Below are 23,311 nucleotides of genomic sequence, written 5' to 3'. Positions count from 1 at the left end.
TTCAGTATTATTCTATGAGCAATAATCCACATCAATCATAATTCTTTAATTTCAATTGATTTTGTTTTCAAATGGTAAAGTAGACAATGTGGATATTTCATGAGCACTTTGAAAATTGTATGAAATTCATAAACCAATGTATTTAAAATTTAATTTCAATAAAAATGAAATGAATTGTATAAACAGAAGGTGTAGATGCCAAGACGCAGCTGAAGAGTCTACAGTTCTTGAGACAGATGTGTTCAGATACCATCAACAGAATACTGTCTGGTGAAGACTTGGATGCAGCAGAAGAGGTGGTAAGTCTCATCAGTAAACTTTGAATTGCAATTATTCCCCTCTTTTCAAATCAATTTCAATTCAATTTCATTTCAATTCTAATTTATTTTCACTGAGATTTCATACAATTTAAAGTATTGTATACATCAATTTCAATTCTGTTGGATTACATTTGTTTTTCAATTTCAGTATGAATACATTTTAATTTAATTTTTATCAGGACAATTGTAATTTGATTCATTTTCATATCATTACAACACTCAATGCAGTTTTAATTCATTTTAAAGTCAGTTTACCCTAAAATGAGGTCAATATATTACACACTTTATTTTAAAATTATATCAGGTAGCAGTGTCGTGGTCGAGTGGTTAATAAGCACTTGACTTGAAATTCGAAGGTCGTTGTTCGATCCCAACACGGCACTAATGTCCTTTGGCAAGGCATTAATCTTCATTTGCCAAACTCGACCCAAGTGAGGTAAATGGGTACCTGGCAGGAATTAATTGCTTGAAATGCTGCTAGGCTATTACAGCCGGGGTAATAATTAGTGAGCTTTGGAATAGAATTTCTAGATAGACGACGCCATAGAAATGCCTATTATTATTATTATTATTATTATTATCAGTAATATTCCAATTCAATTTCAGTTTGGATTCACTTAACATGTATCTTTATTGTGATTCAGTTCTATTGCAGTATGAATGAAATTTAAAGTAAACCTAAATTCGATTTCAATTTACTTTAGATCAATTAAATTCAATGACATCTTAAATGTGTCTGTTATTACATGAGTTCTGTTACCATGTTGTTTGTCAGGTTACACGTGATTAAGAATTTGTGTATTTGTTTTGCTCTTTTTTTTTCTTCCATCCTGTGTCTTTCTCCAAATAATTTCACAGCCAATGCAATTTGTTTAATCAATTAATTAAGGGGAAAAAGAAGGAAGGGTAGGGAATAGACAACATACACATTATTAAAAATAGCTCTTGTGCCTAGATAAAAGCAAACAAGCAAGTGATTATTAGATTTTACTGATGAACCTATAACTTTCATATAATATGAACAGAAAGGTGGCTCGCACATCAATTTGAAAAAAGAAGATATGATGCAAAATAACCCTCGGTTTTTTGGACAGCAATAGATAAATGGAGAACATACTGCACTATAAACTTTTACCAACTTAATGTACTTTTTATTCTAAAAATTGTTCAGAGGTAAATTTCATGCAATTTCCATGGTAGTCAAATGATTGTATAAGAGTGCTGAAGCAATAAAAAGCCACCATTTCATGCCTTCAACTATCCATCCATCGCTTATTCTATCCATATATCCGTCCTATCTGTCATTCTCTCTATCCGTCCATCAACCCTTCCCTCCATTCTTCCATCCATCCATTCATCCATCTATCCATCCATACATTTCTCCATCCTTCTGTCACTCCAGGATGATGAAGATCAGTCGTTTGATCCTAAGACGCTCTACTCCTTGCCTCTCAACATCGTCCTCGTCAACAGCATAGCACTTGCGTATTTCATTGGTGAGTCATGTGACATTTGAAACTAAGCATTTACAAGGACTTTGCGTATTGTCAAGAAATACTAGATTGACTAAGAACTAGATGGATCTTTGACTGTATGCAGTCGAAAATGATACCTCCGCCATAGAGCGATTTTACAAACCAAAACAGAAGCAATTTTACAAATTCAAGTTTGATTTTAATCCATTAACAGGTTCTCAGAATATCGTGTTTACAAGCTATTTTTCATATACCGTAAATCCCCGTGTATAAAACGCACTTTTTCCCGCCGAAAAAAAAATAAAATCAAAAGTCGGGTGCCAAAAAAAAAAAATCTTTTTTAAAATTAAAAAATATATATTTTAAGTTTCGATTTATGCCCCTCCACCTGGCACCATGCTCAGTAATCTGTGTGTTGACTCACCACTCTGAAACAAGAACAACACTACCTCTATGCCTGGATTTCTGTTTGGACTTCTAAAGAGGAAAATTTGTCTGTCTTGGCCCCCAAAATAGGTATGCGTCTTATAGACAGGTGCGTCTTATACACAGAGATTTACGGTACATGACCAGACCCCATGACGGGACGGACATACAGTACGGACAGGCGAACAACCCAAAAACATAATGCCTCTGGCTACTTCTAAACGGAGGCATACAAATTGTCATTTCTCACTGTTAAGCTTAACAATTTGGAACTCGGATCAGACTGTTACCACATTGTAAAGTTATAGGATGTCAAATGTAAAGATTAAATATTATTGATGATCATAAAGGCCAAATGCTTTTTTTCCCCACCAAACAGAAGTTCTGTGTGAACTCTTGTGGTAGTGAAAATCTGTGTGCCCTGATCCTACTTTGTTTAGAATAATTGTTGGTGGAACTGTAGAAGTTACTTACCGGTACTATGTATGTTAATCTAACCTTTGCTCTAGCCTTGAAAAAGAATAAGAAGAGTTAGGGTCATGATTAGGATTGCGATTGGGTACTTTTATAGATCAATTTCAACTGTACATGTGAGTTTGGGGTTAGATGTACATGTAGTGCCAAGTCCAGGGTTGAAATCAAGAATTTCTCTTGTGTGTGAAATTCACCAAAGAGCTATTTTCATCAGATAAATTGCTTGTTGAGATCCAAAAAGGGTCTTGACTTTATATGAGTAACCATTATGTCATCCAATCAATCTTCTCAAACTTTTGATGGAAACAGACTTCATGAGGAAAGAGAACTGCCAGTCCTATGTTTTCTTCTGGCACACGGTGGAGGGGTACCGAGTGATGGCTGAACAACAGCTCTCCGCCGTCCAACTGGCTAAAGTCCAACCAGGCGATGGCGCCCCTCACAAGGAATCTGTCGTCATGGAGATGCTTCGTTCAGCAGCCCTTAACATCTTTACAGAGTATCTTGCAGAAGATGTAAGTTTTTCAAAAATTTCACTTTTGAAGTAGTCTGATGCTCAACCTTTGAGAGAGTATTTGAACTTGAAATATCTTCACAGAATAATATTTGAATGTAGTATATTAGGCCAAAAAAAAAAATCATTTGGTTGTCCTCGACCGCCCGCTCGTCATTTTCGGGCCGCTCGTATTTTTTTTTTGTAATTCAATTTTTTTAATTTTTTTTTTTTGAGGAAGCAATCTTTAATGCCAAACATACCATTTTATGCATTTGCAAGGATCAAAATGCGTCCGTTGCCAGTTTGGTCTTTTCAGTACGCATTTGATTGATTGATTGATTTTTATTCGACAAGCTTCCAACATACAACAATATACAATAATAACAGATCAACTGGGGTCCAGTATTTATTAAACTTGCCATTTTTATTTTTCTATGTCAAAATGCCGTTCATTCAAATCAGGTTCTGAGCATTCTTAAACTCATTTTAAAGCCCATCTGTACTAGTTTACAGGAGGGATTAGACCACCCTGCAAGGTCACTGGACAGATCAAATCAGCTCTCAGTTAATATAAGATAAAGAGGATCATGGGGGACCAATGGTCACCGATTAGGAATTGTTTGCTACATAAAGGGCACAAGTAGCTATAATTAGTACAATGGAGATTTAAAAGGTGCTGTATTTCAAAGCCCAAAATACTTTCTGTGTTGGTCTTGATATTCATTGTGCATTAAACTAGTCTTTTACCATATTTAAGTGTTTTATAAACTTTGTTTGTTTAAATGCTTGACAATCCCAATTATTTTTTTTTATGGAATAAAAATTATTAAAAAAATAAAATGGGGGGAAAAAAAAAAAAAAAAAAAAATGGGGAAAAAAAAAATCAAAAAAAGACACACAAAAAATGAATTAAAAAAAAAAAAAAAAATCCGCCCGCCCGCCCCTACTCCAAAAAAAGCAATCGAGGACAACCAAACAAATTTTTTTTTTTGGCCTTAGCATAGAACTCCAAACCTTAAGATCAAAATGTTTTTGTTTCTTTTTGTTTCGCTTTTTTTGGTGACATGGCCCTTCAATGTTGTATAAATTTTCAGGCCTTTAAATTGGTGATACAATTAAACATTATCAGCTGATGGATTGTAGGTTAAATTGCAGAAAAGTTTGCTTGCATAATCTTAAGTATTCAATTGTTGTGACATGTTATTTCAAAAGTTACATGAATGAAATAATTAAAAATAAAACATTACGTATGGCCAAGCCGACATGCAGTGAAAATGTTAATGAAAGGGATGATTTTTATTTGTCTGAATGATTCAGATGACAACCTTTCTATACGTTCATATTCCTCAGGCAATCACCAGAGTGAAGTTAGTTGACTGGTCAAAAGAAAGAAAGATTCTGCTGATTCTGCTACAAATTTGGGGAAATTATGAATCCCACAGGCTTTCATTCATATATTGCATTACACAGTGATTCCATGAGTGAATTCTGTTATCAAATTTTGATATTTCTCAGGCCATAAATAGGGTAAAGACAATAGCTGGTGAAAGCATTTTATCAGTGGCAAAGTCAAAGCTTTGGCAAGTGAATGCTGCATGCTTTCATCTATTGTCCTATGCTGTAATGAATAAGACCTACACTGTTCACTTCCTCAGATGATATTTATTTATCTTGATATTTTACAGGCAACCAACGGAGTGAAATTGGACGTATTTACTATTGTGATACTTCATAGGCAACAAACAGAGTGAAGCTAGATATTTAGCCTGTGAAAAAAAAGAATACTTCAGTGGTAATTTCAAAGTTTGACATGTTTTCATATATTATCCTGTGCCATAACAAAAGAGAGTTGAACACTTCATTTATTTATCTTGATATTTCCCAGGCAACCAATAGGGTGAAGTTAGACAGTCAACTGGTCAAGAGAACTCATCAGAGAATCAAAAATCAAACTTCACTTGACACTGTCTTCGATGAAGCTCAAAAGAAGGTATGAACTCCATCTCCTGGTAAAATTAGAAGAATATTTTCTTATATTGCACATTTAAAGAGAAGATTGAGTTCTGGGAAGAGGTGAACAAATAATTTGTGAGCATTATTATTGTATTATGCAAGTGTGGAAGAGAGTCAGATAAAAAATGTTCCCTGAAAATCATGGCTCTTCAAATGCCTTAATATTCTAATTGTGGCATGTAATATCATAAAAATCGGCCACATGTTTGTGTAGTCCCAAATACATCTTTCTGTGTACAGTGCTTGTATAAACTACCAAGACTGGCCAAATTTCTTATCATTTTGATGATTTCAGAACCTTGCAGTACACACCAATACTTGTATGCTAGATGATCGAACTTTTCTGATCGATTCCACAACATTTCTTTCACAATGCAATCGCATGACCAGAACTCAACTTTATCTTTAAGGATCATAGGCCCTTGTAATTTGCATAACATGGTTTCCCTTTCATTCTTTAATCCGTTCCATGATATCATAATTCAGAAATCTTGACCCAACATGTACATTGAAATGCATGAAGAAAGAAAATGCTAATATGATGTAAGATGTGGGAAAGTCCTTTACAGAAACCGTTCTATTAAGCCTTTAAGCTGTATAATGGTCAAACATTATTTAAATTTCTTTTGGTATGTCATTTCAGGAGGCAAGCTGCTAGCGCTCCATGTAGTTATCCTGTGGTATACGTTTGACAAATTGATTATATGTATGTGCACAAACATAATCAATACATTTTTAGATAAGCCTGTTCTTTGTGTAATGAACAGGGTTAAACTCGGGTCCTGTTGTAGTAAAGTTATGTTAGATATGGGTTGTACCAGGGACGTGATAGAGAAGGACAGGAATCAAGCCGCTCTCCTTTGACCCCATGCTCCAAGCCGCCAAAAAGTTATGCGCTAATCTGCAACTGTTGACCAGGTGGTGAGATAAAAGAGCGCATGAAATTTCAGGATTTAGAATTCCTACATCAGAAAATGGTATCACTGCAACTGTTCGCTGTCCCTTCCAATGATTTCTCATCCATTGTTGAATGTGTAAAGAGTAGAACAAGCGAACACAAACTTGTGTACTTTCATCCTTTTTTAAACTTGGAAAAATACAAAAAACACGCGAAAACACGCATTAGCAAACTTAATGTTATTGAAGATTGTAAATCATGGATCAAATAACGGGACATTAAAGCATGCACAAATTAGCGCATCATCCTAAAATATTGAGTTTTTGACAGGATGTAATTTTTCTTTTACCAACTCTGGCATACAAATTAAAGGAAGGACGGAGTTCTAAATTTGAAAATTTGTTTGATGCACTATTCCTAATAAAATCCCCATATAAAGTTTTTGATTTACACTGAAATTTTGCCGGTAATTTAATATTTTGTAATAAATGTAAAACTGGTGCCTGGCTTCCGAAATTCCCCGCAGTGGAAGCGCGGTTCGGAGCATGGAACTTCAAAGCCAAGTGGAATGTTACACATCCCATTGTTACGCTTTAGAACTCAAGAATGCGTTTGAATAAATTACAAGAGTTTCGCCTCCTTTTCTTTCACCTCCCTGGTTGTACCAAACACCTGGAGACAAAAAAGTATCTTTCAAAACTATATTTGTATTTTGTCTTATCTCCTTAGGAATTTTTTCACATTTTTCACATTTATGTTACAAAAAGATGGACTCTTCTTCATACTTCATTCAACAGCTGCTGCATCGTATTTTAATGTGTGTTTTCACTCTCCTAAAACATTTGTCAAAGAATATCCTACAACCTCGGCTTGATAACTTAAAACTATCATATGGGGTTATTATGAAGCCTCATTCAGATATGCCACTGTGAACCTTTTTTAACCACCACCCACTGAGAGTGGTGCCAAAGGCATTATGTTTTCGGGTTGTCCGTCTGTCCGTCCATCCATCCATAGTGAAAGAAATTGATCAGATTTGGGGTAAAATAAGGTAAAATCTCAAAGGTCAACAAGTTAATTTACATGAAATTAAAGGTTTCTTTATCCTTTTTATGACCAAATTTATGACCATTTAAAGCTTTTTTAGCAGTGAACTTTAAACGTGTAACTATTGTGCAGATTTTGGAATTGTCAAGTCAAATGTCGTAAAGATCAATTGACATGTAAGTAGCCTAGAGGCTTTTGATTGTCATTGTGATATTCCAAGAATAATTCAACATCAACAGTATACAGAAGAAAAGGTAGTCCTGTCGGTCTTCCGGTCGCTTCTTTTTAATGGTTGTTTAAAAACAAACAGACAAAACAACTTGAGGGCACACTAGAGAGATGGATCACGCGCAACATACTGAAATTTTGACCGATAGTTGTCAATTAATCTTTTGAAGATGTTCAAACTTGGTGCTGTGACCACAGACTGAGGCAGATTGTTCCATTCGTTGATAACTCTTTGGCTGAAGAAGTGCCCTCTGAGGTTGAGTCTGTATTGTTGCTTGAAAATTTTCAATGAGGGACCTCTGGTTTCACAGGATGGGTGCATCGTGAAGAACTTGTCTAATTGGCAAAAGTTAATACCATGCAGAAATTCATAAGCTTGAATCATGTCACTAGTTTTCGTATATATACAAATAAGTGTAATTTCAGATGCTTGAGTCTGTGTTCATATGATTTGTTCGCTAAGTTTGGCAGTAGCTTAGTGGCACGTGTCTGCACCCTTTCAAGTTTGTTGATATCCATAAAGAATTTAGGATGCCAGGCACTATTCCCATACTCCAGACGGGGTCTGATGAGAGATTTATATAAGATGGGAAGTGTCTCTTCATTCAGATGTGAACAAGTTTGTTTGACTATGCCAAGCATTTTATTTGCTTTGTTGACTGCAAGAGATACATGCTTATGAAATTTCAATTCTGGATCAATAAGAATGCCAAGATCCTTCTCTTCTGTAGAGTATTACCATCCATGCTATAAGTTTCATGACTATTTCCATGCCCAAGATGAAAGGTTTTATATTTAGTGTTGTTGAACTTTAACTGCAAGTCATTAGACCACTGGGCCCCGTCTTACAAAGAGTTACGATTGATCTAAATCAATCACAAGTCCTCCAAACAATCGCAAGTTTGCAGTCTCCTATCTCTAATTTGTACATAGTTGCGATTGATATCAACTTATTGTAAGACGGGGCCCTGAACTGCAGAATCCAAATCCTCTCGGAGGTCAAGCACATTTGACACTTTTTCAAGTCGTGATCTAAACTGAATTTAGGTGAAGGCATATTGCAGAGCTGCCAACCCTCCCGGATTTGTTGGGAGACTCCTGGAAAATCCACCAATCTCCCAATATCCCGACAACACATAACAAATCTCCCAGATTCTTAGGATTAAAAAAAAAAAAATCCCTATGGTTATCATTTCATGTGAGTTTCATATGTTATCTAAGTGTAACCTTGCACATGTGTGAGCGACTTCATGTTGAATTTCTTTGATCTACCATAGTCTAGTAGATATCATATTTTCATGATCTTTGCAAACATCTAAATGTGAATGCATTAGTACAAACCTTTTGGAAGTGTACTTGATAAGCTAAAAATATGGTTTTAGTTAGAGTCCATTTGATGCTTGTTTTTATGCGAAAAGGCGTCATATTTTGTTGACAATTTTTCAATTACAATTACAATAAAAACACTAATTCCTTATGAATCATACCCTAAATTACTGTCAAAATATCCAAATATCATTAAAAATTTGTACCAAAATAGGTGTCAGAATAGCTAAAAACCTGGAGCTCCAAGAGGGCCTCTGGACCCTACCCAGAATGGCTTACTCACTTCCCCCAAATCTCCCTGATTACAAAAACCAAATATTGTCAGCTCTGATATTGAAGGCACATTCACATCTGTCTTGTTGTTTTTCTTTGTTATGATGTAAGTGTAATACACTACACAATTCTGTATCTTAAAACACAGAGCTCAGTGAATATGCATAGGACCTTTGTGGGGTGCAAATTCCATTTATTTAGTAATACCTTTAAAGACAAAAAATGCCCCAATTTACTACACCATTTCTGAATGAGTCTTTAATGTCACTCATCTTTATGATATGCATATCTTGTCTGTAGGTGTTCAGCATTTTAGAAGAGGATCGTTTCTTACCGGCCTTCAAGCTTAGTCCTAGCTATGTGAAATGCCTGGCAGAACTGGATCTACTCAAAGATGATGATTCAGCCCGTCTAGGAGACGATGCTTCCGTCCAGCTTGATTCATCGCCTGACAACAGTACTGTGGCTGTGAGTACCCTCCCCCTCCCTCCCACAGTCTGCCTAACCCAATCACCCAGGTTGAGAGAGGCAACTAAAGTCCATGTTTTAAGTTTTTTTTCTTTCTTGGGTATTACTACAGTATTAGTCGGTTTTTCTTCTCTGTAAAAGAAACAAAAAGAAAGTTAATATATTTACTTCAGGTATACATGTAAATAGCAATGAATTAATTGAGAAGTTCTGTCAATGTTCTTCACAAGGTTCAAACTTTGAAGTTTAACTCTTCTAGGTTCCATGTTTTCAGTGTGAACACTGTATGTACATATCCTGTTTCACAAAGAAATTCAGTGCTGGATATTTTTGGCAAAACTAGTCAAAGGAGGGATTTGCCATCTCCTGCAAAAACAGGAAGGAGATTATAGAATGGTTAAACAAAATTATAATGCAAATGAAATAAAGCTTGAAAACATGATGCCCCATGGAAATGAGCTTTGCTTTTAGGATTTTATTCCACGAGAATGAAAATAAATGACAAAGACATGTACCATAATTAACGTTGTATTAACCGAACTTTTTTGCCGCGAAAAAAAATTCAAAGTCGGGGGTGCGTCTTTTTAAAGTTTCGATTTATGCCCCTCCATCTGGCGCTACGCCTGGCAATGTCTCCCAGCTCAGGAATTGGGTGTGTTGACTCACCACTCGGAAACTAGAACAACACTCAAATTTGTTTGTCTTCTTGGTTTGAAAGTAATCTTTCTGATAGATCTCAATATGTAGTTTATAATAATAATTCCTCCAATTTTTCTTCTATTTCACGGCGTACCACAAGGTTCTATCCTAGGTCCTCTACTCTTTTTTAATTTACATTAATGATCTTACATATTCAACTGCACCTCGCAGTTAAATGAAAGCCTTCCCGCATGGGCTTTTTAACACGGACCTGGCTTGCTGCCGACAGCAAAAAAAGAGGGGTGCGGTTAATACACGAGGGCGGTTTATACAACGTTAATTAAGGTATATTCATTTGCTGTGATTTCTGATATTTCCATTTTCCTCTCGTATCACTGCCACGACCTATCATCTCTGGGAAGCAAGAGACCAATAGACATCCTGTCTAGAAAGAATACATTTTTCTGTTGCCGCTAAACAGCATTTCTCAATGAAACCTGTACTAAAGAACCTATTCTTAAGACCACCTGCCTTATGAAGACCACTTTTCTTGTCTCCCTTGAGTTATCTTTATATGCAGGTTCCACGGTATGAGCATCAAGGTCAATATTGCACTACTCTAGTGAGAACCATGTGTCTACCTATATGTTGTGCTCTTTACTGTAACATTTCTCAATTTTTCTCCCGCTCTACTATGATCTAGTCATCAGAAGACCTATCGTCTTTGGGTAGCCAGGGATCTATAGAGCAGCTGAATGATCTTGAGACCCCTGGTCACATTGACAACAACAAACCACACATCATGGCGTACATCACACATGCAAGTAAGTCATTCATGGGTGTTTATGGAAGTAAAAGGAATATAGTAGGCAGTTTCCTTGTGCAGGAGGTCATAATTCACTGACATCGGATTTGGTGGAAATACCATTAATGGGTGTTCAAGTCTTGCACACAACAAATTGGATGTCCCAGCAAGAAAGACCTCCAGTCTTTCGGAGAGTCTTTGGGTGAGGGAAATGTGCAGTGAGGATACCTTTACCATCCTGGATGAATGGAGGAGGGAGCAGTATTTACATAAGACCTGTGGGTTGTAAAAAGTAAAGACTGCTCCTGGTGATTAATAACATCTGTCAACCGGGTAAATACCGAAATTGTGTCAAATTCCCCATGAGAGAACCCATGCTTATGTGATTTTAATTTGTTGACAACTTAATTGCCCTAGAGTTTATAGAGGAACCACCCAAATCCTATAAAAATGTAGTTGTGCGATAAATTTCGTTCATGTAAGTCAATGGTTCCAATGTCTTGTGGTTAAATTGTTGAAGAAACTGTCTAAAAGTTCCCATGAATTGGTCTCTATGAAGTAAATACATGTATATCAAACTGAGTATTCTGGGGTTTGGAATCATTGTATTTGTAACAACTCAAATTAATCTTCCTGAAAATCCCAACATATTCACAATTCCTTTCACTCTCTGGTATTGTGAAAGAGAAAGCCAAGTCCTACGCTGCCTACGCTATTCATGTTAAGATAACAGAGAGCCAGAGCGAGACAGAGCTCTTGGACATTTTCATCTTCATCAAATATTCTAATTTAAGCCACCTGTACTACTTCAGAAAGTATTTTCTTATTTAGAACTACCTAATCTTATTTCTGTTGTGTCTTCAGGTATTGTCGAAAGAGAAAGGCCAGTCTTATGCTTTCTATGCAATCCATGTCATGAGAACGGACAGTCAGGGCATGACCGAGATCTGGAATGTCTAAAATATTTATGTTTATTTGCACCATTAAATTGCTGCTTTTTTGTTGATTAATGTAACTTAAAGCATCTGTACTTCTTCCTAATATTTTTTCTTGTTTAATCATGCTTTCTTATTTCCATTTCTCTTGGGCCTGTAGGTATTGTTAAAGAGAAAGGCAAGTCCTATGCTGTCTACGCAATCCACGTTACAAGAACAGACAGTCAGGGTGTGACAGAGATCTGGGACGTCTTCAGGCGATACAGCGACTTCCATGACCTTCATATGTGCCTGGCGGAAAAATACGAGTCGCTTCGAACTCTACTCCTGCCGGCGAAACGTGCTTTCAAGAACACCAATAAGAGCTTCTTAGAGAAGAGGGCAAAGTCACTCACGCAATATATTCAGGTCTGAATCCCATTTTTGCAATTACAAGCATACTGGAGCAGGAAAATAGGTTATGGTGATTGCAAGTAATTTATAATTATAACTAATCTGTAATTCATATCATCAAGACAACTCAAATATAATGCAGTTTATGATTGGGTTTCAATAATTTTTTGAGAGAGCTTTACCAATCAGATATGATTATTTACACTTGAATTTGAATGTCGCCATTCGAAAGCCAATTAACAGGAGACTGTGTTCATTATCCAATCCAATCCAAAAGGTATTTGATATAGCACCTTTTCCTTGCAGTTACAAAGCGCTGCACACACGCTCGACAATGTTCATTATCTCCTTTACTATATCTATAATAATAATACGCTAAGGCTCCGCGGGGGGCGCGACGTCTCGGCGAGCCTTTGTATTCTATTGTTTTTTAATGAGATCGCCGACCCAAGTTGGTGCAGCTATCTCCTCCTGAACCCTCCCCTCGGGATACCCGTGCCCGGTGCCATCGTCTGCGGGAGAGTTTACTCTGTGGAATTGGCTATACTCCGCCCGAGGTCCTCCTCCGTGTCGACGTCCAGGGTGAAAAAAGACACGATATGCATAATGCAGGATATGCGTGACGACAGAGATACCTCATGGATATTCAACATTGACACACGACCGATGACTATCCGTATAAAATTGTATACACAAAAATCGGTCGTAAAAAAAACTCGAACCATATTCCATACCTTACCTGGCTTACCATGTCGCACGCAAGTACGCCAAAACACGTACATTTTCGCAGTTGCGAGATCGAGACGGAGCGTAGGGCTCGAGTTTTTGGCGGTCGATTTTGTTTCGGTAGAAGCTGAATCTAGACCATGGCATGAACCACTGAACATCGCGAAACTGCAATCAATTTCCATCACGAATTCACGATTGCTGCGATATTATAAAGTTTCCATAAATAGAGGTATGAAATTAAAGCCTATTTTGTGATGTTCTCGCCATGTTTACGTAATTTTGATAATCATTTCTTCAAAGTAAAGAAAATCAGACAAAATCACCGTAACTGACAGTGCATTGCCACTGTGTAGTGTGTGTGAGATGAGCTGAGTTGCAGTTGAAAGTGTGTGAGTTGAATTCGAGTCGAAGAGATTTGACACTTTGAAATTGTTATCTGTTGGTTTGCATCATTATTGCCGCGATTTCAATATAGTTTCGTGAATAGATTTACGAAACCTGAGCTTAGAATTAGTACAAGTATTACTAGACTCTAATGTCTACGTTTTTAAAAGACTGTTTGATTTTCCTGTGAAAATTTTACTTTGAAAAATGATTATCGAAATTCATGGTCAGAAATAATCACAATCTAGGGTCTATTATGTTACAGTTCTTGCATCAAATCAATGCATGAAAACTTAGTTACTGAACTAGAAAAATGTTTTTTTTTTTAAATAGGCAATTATGAAGTAGGAAGCTTGAAACCTAATAGCCTACTAAACAAATCTCAACAAAGTGCAGGCCTATCCTTATATGAATTAATGAAAAAGTAGCCCCAGAAAAAAGAGCCCCCGAAAATTTCCCAAAAATTTGAAATGGAGCCCCCGAAATGAAAAACTTAATTTTTTGCCTGCGCCCCCCTCTAGAATCCCGCAGATTTCCACAGGTCCTGAGTTGCATGTATATATAATATAGGCGTGGGGTCCACGGGTTTCAAGGGGCCATAAACCCCCAAAAGCTCGGAGGTTACGTTCTTCAAAGTTGGGGGGGGGGGGGAGAGATCAGATCGCAGTGAGTTGAGTGTATATATAATATAGGCGTGGGGTCCACGGGTTTCAAGGGGCCATTAACCCCCGAAAGCTCGGGGGTTTTAGGCGTTTAATTAGGGTCAGATGAGCATATTTTTAATACTTTATTTGTGACACTTGCGGGTCACTAATTGGCGTGGGGTCAATACGTAGAGTTGCGTAGTGTTGCGTACCAACTACGCTGGCCTACGTTACTATATGCTGAGGGACGGAAAGGGGTACGCAAGGTGAACGAAAACAATTCAACATGTTTAATTTTTTTTGCGTACTTTTGGCGTAGAAACTTGACGCAGAAATTACGCCTTTTTACGCAGAAAGTCCGCCTTTTTACGCAACAGTACGCTACCCTACGCCAGATTGACTAAGCAGTAAAAGCTTTCCACACAGTAAGCAACCATAAGCAAACCTGTACGCCAGCCTACGCATAACCTGCGCAGGGACTATTTTCCCATTAATACGCAGCCTAATTTCTGCGTAGTCGGTACGCCACACTACGGAACTCTACGCAGTTCCAGTGGCTTAAAGAATAACTACCGGTACAGTTGGATTGTTTTTTAAAATTTAATATAAGGCCAAATTAAAAAAAAACATGCTTATAGCGTCCTGTTTTTTTGAAAAATGGGAAGGAGGAGGCGCTTTTTTTTTTTTCTTTCTTTCAAAATGGCCGCTCCGTACATTTTCCCTGACATTCGGGCTATTTTTCAAGATGGCGGCCGACAATTTTTTTTTTTTTCTTTTTTAAAATCAGAAATACATTTTAGCAGTGCTTTTCATGTTTTTTTTCTTTCAAAAAAAAAAAATAAATAAATAAATAAAAAAAATAAAAAAAATAGGAGGTGGCCCCCAAAAAGGAAGCAGGCGGGGAAGATGTTTTTTTTCTTTAAAAAAAAAAAAAAAAAAAAAAAAAAAAAAAAAAAAATCAAATCAAAAATCAAAAAAAAAAAAATAGGAGGCGGCCCCCAAAAAGGAAGCGGGCGGGGACGCTAAACATGTATATTTTTTAATGGCCTAAATGGCAAATAACGTTCTTGGTGGTTTTAATTTCGACATTCTCTATATATCTATTTACACCCCCCGCCCCCTCTAGAATCCCGCGGATTTCCGCGGGTCCTGCTAGTATATATATAATACATGAAAATCATATTATATTAAAATTATACAGCATAATCAATTGTATTTTCCATATTTAGTCTTGTAATTGCTAATCACTTGTGGTTGTTTTCTTAATTTTCATACAACCTATTGAGGTTGCATTCGATCACCTGTCAGTCACCATTACATTTGTTATGCCAATTTTGTTTGTTCCAGACTCTTCTAAATCAAGATGTGCTGACCACTAATCCTGGTCTACAGAGCATTATCTGTAATTTCCTGGAGCCGGGAGTCTATCATAGGGGCAAAGGTCTATTGGCAAGACGGGTAAGGTTAACAGAATTCATTGAGACTATATCATTCATTTGACTATTGCAGGCTGTTTCTGTTGACTCCATTACCTTGCAACATGACAATCTAGATTACTTGTAAAAATTAGTGAATATATTTGGTTTGACAATATATTGTCCTTTTTAGTCATCAGGACTACAATAATTGTCTAATACTACTGTTATCATTTTCCCCTGTTCTCATTGACACCTGTATGTTGATGGAGCATTTTTTACCCCTTTGACTTAGCAATGTTTTTCTCAACCTTTGGACAACTGAATAATTTTGTAATTGTTAACCAATTCCACCCATTTTCATTTGTCATCCATGTAGATGGACCATTTTGTTAACCCTTTGAAGACTGGCGTTCGCAACGTGGCCCACACAGTCAAAGTCCTCCCAGGGAATCTTGCTGATGGCGTTACCATGGTATCAGATAAGATGTCCGACACCATGAATAAAGTCTTCAAGGTAAGCTGATGATTTCCAAGCAAGACATTCTATTCAGGAATGCTCCCCTCAGTCTCAATCCATTGTCTTCTTAATCCCAATTCCGGCGGCGTGTACAATGCGGTACTTTCGGCCATGTATCAAGTGTTATTTCCAGAATGGTGTCAGAATAGGTAGTATTCCGGAATGTCCCTTTGCGGTGAGTCGGCACCCAAATGCCCACAGTATGGATATGGCAAGGTTGAAAAAAAAAATCTCTTTTTGATAGTGTTATGCAGTCTTGCCCCCAACCATCCTACAATCTAAAAATAGTATGCGAGTTTAAGAAGAGAAATACCAGGTCCATTACCAATTTCAAAACATGAGCTAAAAATGACAATCAAACAAAATAATTGTGATTTGTTCCTGCAAATCTACCAAGTTTCTGGAGTATAATTTACCTTGGCAAATTTTGGCATGTATCAAAATATGAAAATTCAGGTGCACTTGCATAAATTCTTTCAGGTATATCTGGGCAGATTTTCTTCACTTGCATGCTACAAAATCACCCTTTATTTCGTATTGGCAGCAAATTTGATATCTTTAGTACGAAGTCTGTGAGTGCCTCCCATTCATTACATGTTGAAACTTGCGTAATCTACATTGATTGCACTAACTTGCGTGTGAAGAAATGGCTAGAAGGATTGATTAAACAGTGATGTCGAATGGAGAAATAAACCCCCAATAGCATAGTCATTAGAAGTCTACCAAGGTTGGTTTGGTGGTATAATTTATTATATCGTCTTAAATTGATTTAGAATTCTCCCATTGACAATCTAAAAACACTAAGATGATGTTCTCAATCACAGTTGCTTTCATTCTGCTAGCGGCCAATCAACTAAATCATAAATGTTTTCCTTCCTCTCGTAGCCACCCAAGCAATTGCAAGATATTGGTAGAGTGTCTTCTGTAATCAGCTCTGCAGTAAGTACATCTCATTCTTCAACTTGAACAAATCCTAGAAATGCTTCATTACTTTGAAATTCATTTCAATTAAATACCCAAGAGGAGCAGGACAAAGTTTTGGGTGCCATGTTTGCCACAGGTTTTGAATGATTATGGCTGTTCTTTTTGATAGTTTTGTCCTTGTCATGTGAATAACTGTGTAGTAAAGATATAAATGACATCCTTAAAGCCCATTGCACATTAGATAATCTCATCCAATTTTAGAAGAAACTTAGAAGAAACACCCAAAGGGACAACAACAGGAATAGAAATGGAATTTTCCTGATAAAGGACCCCTAAAGTATCATGAATGATTAAGTTGTATTGTTATTGTAGTGTTGTGAGGCCTTCATGATGAAGATAATGTTGGTATTAATTACCAATTTAAATGATGAGTTTTTATTTAGAAGTCAGTGATTAGAGCGAATTTCAATCAATTTATGTGAATAATTTGATTGGTAAAATGAGAAAAGTCACCAACTGTGAAAGATATCTTTTCCAGGATGATGACAACATTCCATTGCGGGTCATGCTGCTGCTAGTGGATGAAGTCTTTGACCTGAAGAATCGTGATCAGTGGCTACGTCGTCAGGTGGAAACCCTCCTGCGACAGATCATCAAGGCAGCGTTTGGCACCAAGATCAACTCCAGGATAATCGAGGGAGTGGAGACAATCACATCACCAGCTCATGTGGCAGAACTTGTAAAAAGATTCAAGTAAGGAATTCAGTGATCCTACTCATGCTCTAGCAACATTTGTTCCAAGCTTGATTTCATAAAATATATATGGTTAGGGTTATTGTTTTGGTTATTGTTAGGGTTAGGTACAGTGTTTCGTCTAGGGTTTAAAGTTTGAATTATGTTGGTGTAGGATATTGACTGTGGAGTTAGTTGTCACAGGAGCATGTGTTGTAGAACCAGTAATGCAACTTGAAGCTGAGTGGGTAAGCTTAAATGGGGCAATTATGTGCCTTCGCAAAGTTGAAACTCTGACCTTCACAAAAAGATAAATAATGACAATTGAAAGAGAAAGTACATTTCATTGGTTAATGTCTTGCAGGAATGCCTCTACAATTTATATTAATTTTTTATTTTTACTCTTTTGTTCCCTCTTTTTATTTGCATGTGATTTTACCTCTTTCTTCTCAATCTCTTCTCTCTCTCTCTCTTTTTTCTGTCTGTTTTTATCTCTTTGTCTCACTACATGTTTTGATTTCGATCTCTTAATCTTTCTGTTCTCCCCTATCTCTGTCTGTCTCTCTGCCTCTCCCCCTCCCACCAACTTCCCCCTTCTCTCTCTATCTCCCTCCCCCTCTCTCCTCCTTTTCTCTTATTCTTTCTGTCTCTCTCTCTCTGTCTCTTGCTGTCACTCTATGTCTATCTTTGTTTCTATCCTGATACCAGAGAGTCTTTCTGGCCTGGTGGTGTGCTAGCAGAAGTCCCTGAACCCAGAGATGAGGCTACAAAGCTCAGGACCAGAGTTGCTGCTAAGGCTGAATTATTTGGCAGTGTGCCAGGTAACATTCCTTGCTATACCTATGGAATGCTTTACTGAGAATATATATACATGTATGTACTCTACTGTCAGGGCTGGATTCAAGGTTGTCAGGAAGGGGAAGCCAATGCTTTGCTCATAGACATGAATTTTGTAATCCCACAGAAGAAGGAAAGGGGGAGGAGGAACCACTTTTATTTTCCCCTCTTAAAGATACTATGTCCCATTTGCAGCCAACATCAAATTATGTAGAACTTTGCAGGAATTATGAATATGTCATGTATGTCCTATTTGTGAAATTTAAACGTTAGCAGTGTCATATTATTCAAATTATGCAAGGAAACCCATTTACTTGCTAGACTTTACTGTCAGACACTATTGAGTGACTGACTTGCCTTTTTTCTTTCTTTGGTAATAGCATACATAAAATGAGCTGTAAAGGGTACATGAACATTTGTCTACATCAATAACCCACTTCTTGTAATGGCCAAAATTAAACTGATTGAATCTTTGCACAGCATAAAACTTACGACCATTCGGTACAATATGGTCTGAAAATCAGACTATCACTTAATGGCTCTATAGCTCTTAAGTCAATCCGACAACTAATAGTCGTTATTTTTCCACTTTAAAACATTTTCAAGCCCCCCCCCCCCCTTTTTTTTTTTAAGGAAGTTCTAAATTAGTATTATCTTTCAAATGCAGTTGGAATTTAATTTTTTCATTTTTTTGGCCTGCAAATGGGACATAGTACCTTTAATGCTGATTTTAGCACCCCCCCCCCCCCCCCACCCCCATAAGCAAGGAAGGCACTAGAAATTGAGAGGGAGAATCCTGATCCAGTGATTACCTTATAAAAAAGCCATATCGTCTATGATTGTCTTTTTCAATATGGGTGTAGTAAATGGGTATTGTGCTTGAGGACATACTTTAAGTTAACTGCTTATCTTGCTATGTATGGCAGCTTGGCTAAAGCCAGGATGATGATATCAGGAGCACCTAGAAAAGAAGGAAATGTAAGAACCCATTATGTTAACTATCGTTCTTCGGATCTAAACCAAGAAAACCTTTTCTGTCTCCTTTGTAATTCAGATGACCTGAAGAATTTCATCGGCTCGGAGACGACGCGGCGGGGGATGCTGAGAACCTTTAACATGCTTCAGAACCACACGCTGAACAAACGACTCTTCTACGTGTTCCTCGAGAATCTCCTCCTGACCCTCTACCCAGAAAACAAGTTTGGCGAAATCTTCCGCAAACTCCACTCCCAGTCACCGCGAATACGAGCCCGCAAGGAGAAGCTCCTAGAACAAGAGGGGGCGACACAGCACCAGCATCAGGAGCTGCGTAGGCGAAGAGACGTCAGGTGACATACAGTGAACGCTGCGAGAATCAAACATCCAATTTCTGTAGCTTAAGTCCTGTTCCGCGATGTCAAGTTGGAAGGTGTAAGATGCAACCAAGGTCCAGTTTCTCAAAACTGCCACAGTTCGTAGACATCCCATATTAAAGTGTTCAAATCACCTAAAACAATGTACCGGTAATGCGTGTTTAGCCAAAATATATACAGTGCGTCCAAGAAAAAACGAAACCGAGAATTATCAATGTTTTATCATAACTGTATAGTCAACCAACAATAATTTTGACTCGCATTTTATAGGTTAACGGTTTAGGAGTATGATGAAAATGAAGGGTAACACAAAACGCTTTGTATGGAGCCCTGGTTCTGTGCGCACCTTATTCTATGCGAGCACGAAATAGTGTACTCAACGGCATTTTACTACTTACTTAGAGTTTATCGAAAATGCAAAACCTCTTTGTAGAAGTAATATTTGAAGATCATGCACTGTCCTTTGAATATTGCATAGCAATATGGAACCCCTGTAATACATCAAGAGGAAAACATGTTTTGGTGATTGGTTCACTTTAAGTCTGGATGTTTCAATTGCATGTCCAAGAAGTAAGACTTATGCCGGTTTGAGAAACAGCCCCCATGTTGTTCTTTGGTTGCTCTCTGGCTTCATGTGATGCAGATGCAGTTTGCTACTGTCGCCCTACTGATTGAACCTAATATTTGATTCTAGGACCGCTCTGACAATCAATCATTAATATTTTGAATGTTACAAGACATTCTTCATTTCTGCTTGTAAAATAGAATAACATACAGGTGTATACAGTTGAAGGAATGTAAAACAGATCTCTAAATAAATACATATCTTGGAGGTAATTTAAAATTTCATCTTGATTTCGTCACCATAGGTGTCATTTAAAAGCTTAATATACAATATAGGACAAATAATATTGTAAATTCTAAATACCTGTATTTGATATGGTATGGGATACACTTTTTATTCATAAATTTAAAAAAAAAAAAATTCTGAATTGCACCCATTTTATCATGAATTACATGTACTTTTTATCATTCTAATTTCTATCATGAGATATCAAAACTAACTTATCCTCATAATGTCCTTCATTATTAAAAAAAGTCTAGAAAATGGTCTTAAATTTTTACAGCACCAGAAATCACAGTAGCAACTGCAGTCTACACATACTGCATCTGTGGCAAGACAGTAATGGCAATTTGTATCTAGATTTCAAGAATTCAAATTCCAAGATTCTTTGCAAATTGATCCTTTTGGGGGAATTATCCATCATTTGTTTTTCATGCCAAAGACTACATTGTAAAGTACCCTTCCTCTTCACCAAATGTTGCAATGATTTGTTTTTGAAGGATTCTGTCATATTGGAAATACTAATTGTGTATACTCTTTTATTTAATACATTATTTTATTGACAACGAGACAACAGCAAAACCTCAGTCACACCAATGAGACTGACACCAGATCAAACTTAGAGCATAATGAGGGAACTATTTCAGTGCTCCGTCAATATGACATCTGAACGAGTGTAATTTTTGTTGATGTAACTATCTCTACTCTAGTTACATACTCCTATAATGGCCAAGTTGCTTTAGAGTCAATTTCAGTTTGACAGTGTGACCAAGGTGAGAACACTTGATGCTTGTTCAGATACAGTCAATCCACAACGTTTGATGATTATATTGGTGAGTGCATACATACACACCAGCGCAGAATTATTTAAGTGTTTAATTCCGGTTTAAATTTAAATAATTTGCGTTTTTAGGCTAAATTTGTACTTCAAAAATTCCAAGACTACCGGTACCTACTTTGCGTCAATTTCAATTTGACATTTTTGTTCACTGGAATAATTTCTCTGGTGTACCATTCAAATTATACAATTTGCTTTTTTAGCTGGGTCAGGAACCACAAACACCAATTACGATGCAAAATCACTGATGAAAAAAAGTTGCAAAATTACGGTCAATTAATATTGTGGAAATAATACTTTGAACTTCATGTATTATGTTAAATTTGGTATAGGAATGAAGAATCAGATGGTGTGGCACTCTGCCATGACAAATGAAGATAACACTCTCTATCGTCATCAAAGCACCATGCTGCAATATCACCCTGAAAATTATACTCAGTTCAGCCCTCGCAAATTAGTGAAGTTCGTGGATGAGAATGCTAAATGAATATTAATTGTAAGCCTCATTGGCTTATATGCACCACGGTCTGACTGGATATGATGCAGCAAAACTACTACAGGTTCTTTTATTATGATGATGTTATGTGTAATATGGCATCACATTGCTGGATCTTCTATAAACCTGTGTATGATCAAATCTCTTTGCTTATAACACAGAGTTAAAGGGCAATCCAACACTTGGTTTAAATTAATTTGTATGAAAGCAGGAAAATAATAGAAACAGAATGGTGAAAGTGCGAAATAAATGTATGTAATATGAGACTACTATACCATTGCAAATCTCAAATTGGCAGTTTGCTAAGTGGATTGTGACATAGCCAATTTCTGTTTTTTTCCTAAGCGCCTTCTCCCTTCGGGCACTACTTGAAATATATTATGGACAGCATACTAGTAACAGTCCTCCAAAGAATATAGACCTTCCCGAGTCACACAATTTTGATTTTTTTTTTTTTTTTTTTGGTGTGTTGGAACAAGTGGGAAAGTTTTGCGCCAATACAAAAATGCAGCCGTTTACGTTGTCTATCTGAATGAGCCTTTATTTAGTGTCTCCATAGAAAAGAATCTTACACCAATTCAATCATACTTGTATATCTTATCTTCAGAAGTTAAATTTGGTTTGTACGCTCTGGGACATGCCTCAGTTCTCATAGAGCTTTGCCTTATCAGGATTATTTTTCTGCCATAGCTGGTGTCTATGAGGGTGCGTGAGTGTGTATATGTTTGCGTGTGTCAGTAACAGTCTGGTTCTATACTTTTACAATTGTCTCCATTCAACCTCCCTACTATTGAAACAAATTCTGTTAGGAGCCACAAGGGTGTAAACTCATGTGTTAATATCTATGAGTTAATGCCCTTCTTGCTCCAAACAGTGGAAATCGTGATATTGTCTGTTTAGAGGAAAAAGGATTATAACTCATATACATGTACTTAAACACAGAGTTAAGTTCTCCTGTCTCTGAACAAGTAATAATAGGGAGAGAATTTCTTTCTTTCTTTTTTTGTTTTTGTCAAAGTGATTCAAGTTTTAACCGGAATATCAAAATAATGATAATTATAAATGTTGTACACTGTAAAATATATTGTGCCATAAAAACAAAAGAGTTCAGAGGTACATGTAGGCATATGTACATATACCTTAAATGTTTGATCTTTTCATATTTTCCTAGATGGAATTGAATGTAAATTTCTCTCCTTATTTGTACAACAATTGATCAGAATTTTAATGACATTGAGCGCGACACAAGGTTGAAATGTTACGTTTTTTAAAATCTTGTTCGCATATGGCATGCTGAACCACCTTACAAACAAAAGTATGTGGCATAAATAACTAATTGTGTGCTTTACATTTATGCCTCACCATGCAAAGATACTTTGG

At 36.8% G+C, this 23,311-nt stretch overlaps 1 protein-coding gene across 3 annotated transcripts in view; it reads left to right on the top strand.

The window, feature by feature from the left end:
- LOC587593 (sorting nexin-13) overlaps positions 1-22,161 on the top strand; it is a 69,187-nt gene extending 47,026 nt beyond the window's left edge. For 2 of the 3 annotated variants that reach the window (XM_011684702.2, XM_011684705.2), the window contains 13 exons: positions 187-299; positions 1,723-1,816; positions 3,005-3,210; positions 5,077-5,181; positions 9,277-9,444; positions 10,787-10,907; positions 11,984-12,231; positions 15,321-15,431; positions 15,768-15,905; positions 16,794-16,847; positions 17,371-17,585; positions 18,273-18,385; positions 19,456-22,161. In XM_011684702.2, the coding sequence (XP_011683004.1) occupies positions 187-299; positions 1,723-1,816; positions 3,005-3,210; positions 5,077-5,181; positions 9,277-9,444; positions 10,787-10,907; positions 11,984-12,231; positions 15,321-15,431; positions 15,768-15,905; positions 16,794-16,847; positions 17,371-17,585; positions 18,273-18,385; positions 19,456-19,733 (1,964 nt within the window). In that variant the 3' untranslated portion in view covers positions 19,734-22,161. The remainder of the gene's footprint in view (positions 1-186; positions 300-1,722; positions 1,817-3,004; positions 3,211-5,076; positions 5,182-9,276; positions 9,445-10,786; positions 10,908-11,983; positions 12,232-15,320; positions 15,432-15,767; positions 15,906-16,793; positions 16,848-17,370; positions 17,586-18,272; positions 18,386-19,455) is intronic. The other variant, XM_030992362.1, reaches the window with a different exon arrangement.
- The last annotated feature ends 1,150 nt before the right edge of the window (positions 22,162-23,311 follow it).

This window comes from Strongylocentrotus purpuratus, unplaced genomic scaffold (genome assembly GCF_000002235.5).
Source record: "Strongylocentrotus purpuratus isolate Spur 01 unplaced genomic scaffold, Spur_5.0 spur5_contig_846, whole genome shotgun sequence".
In the NCBI taxonomy this organism is placed as follows: domain Eukaryota; kingdom Metazoa; phylum Echinodermata; class Echinoidea; order Camarodonta; family Strongylocentrotidae; genus Strongylocentrotus; species Strongylocentrotus purpuratus.
This window is presented reverse-complemented; position numbering and strand designations above follow the sequence as displayed.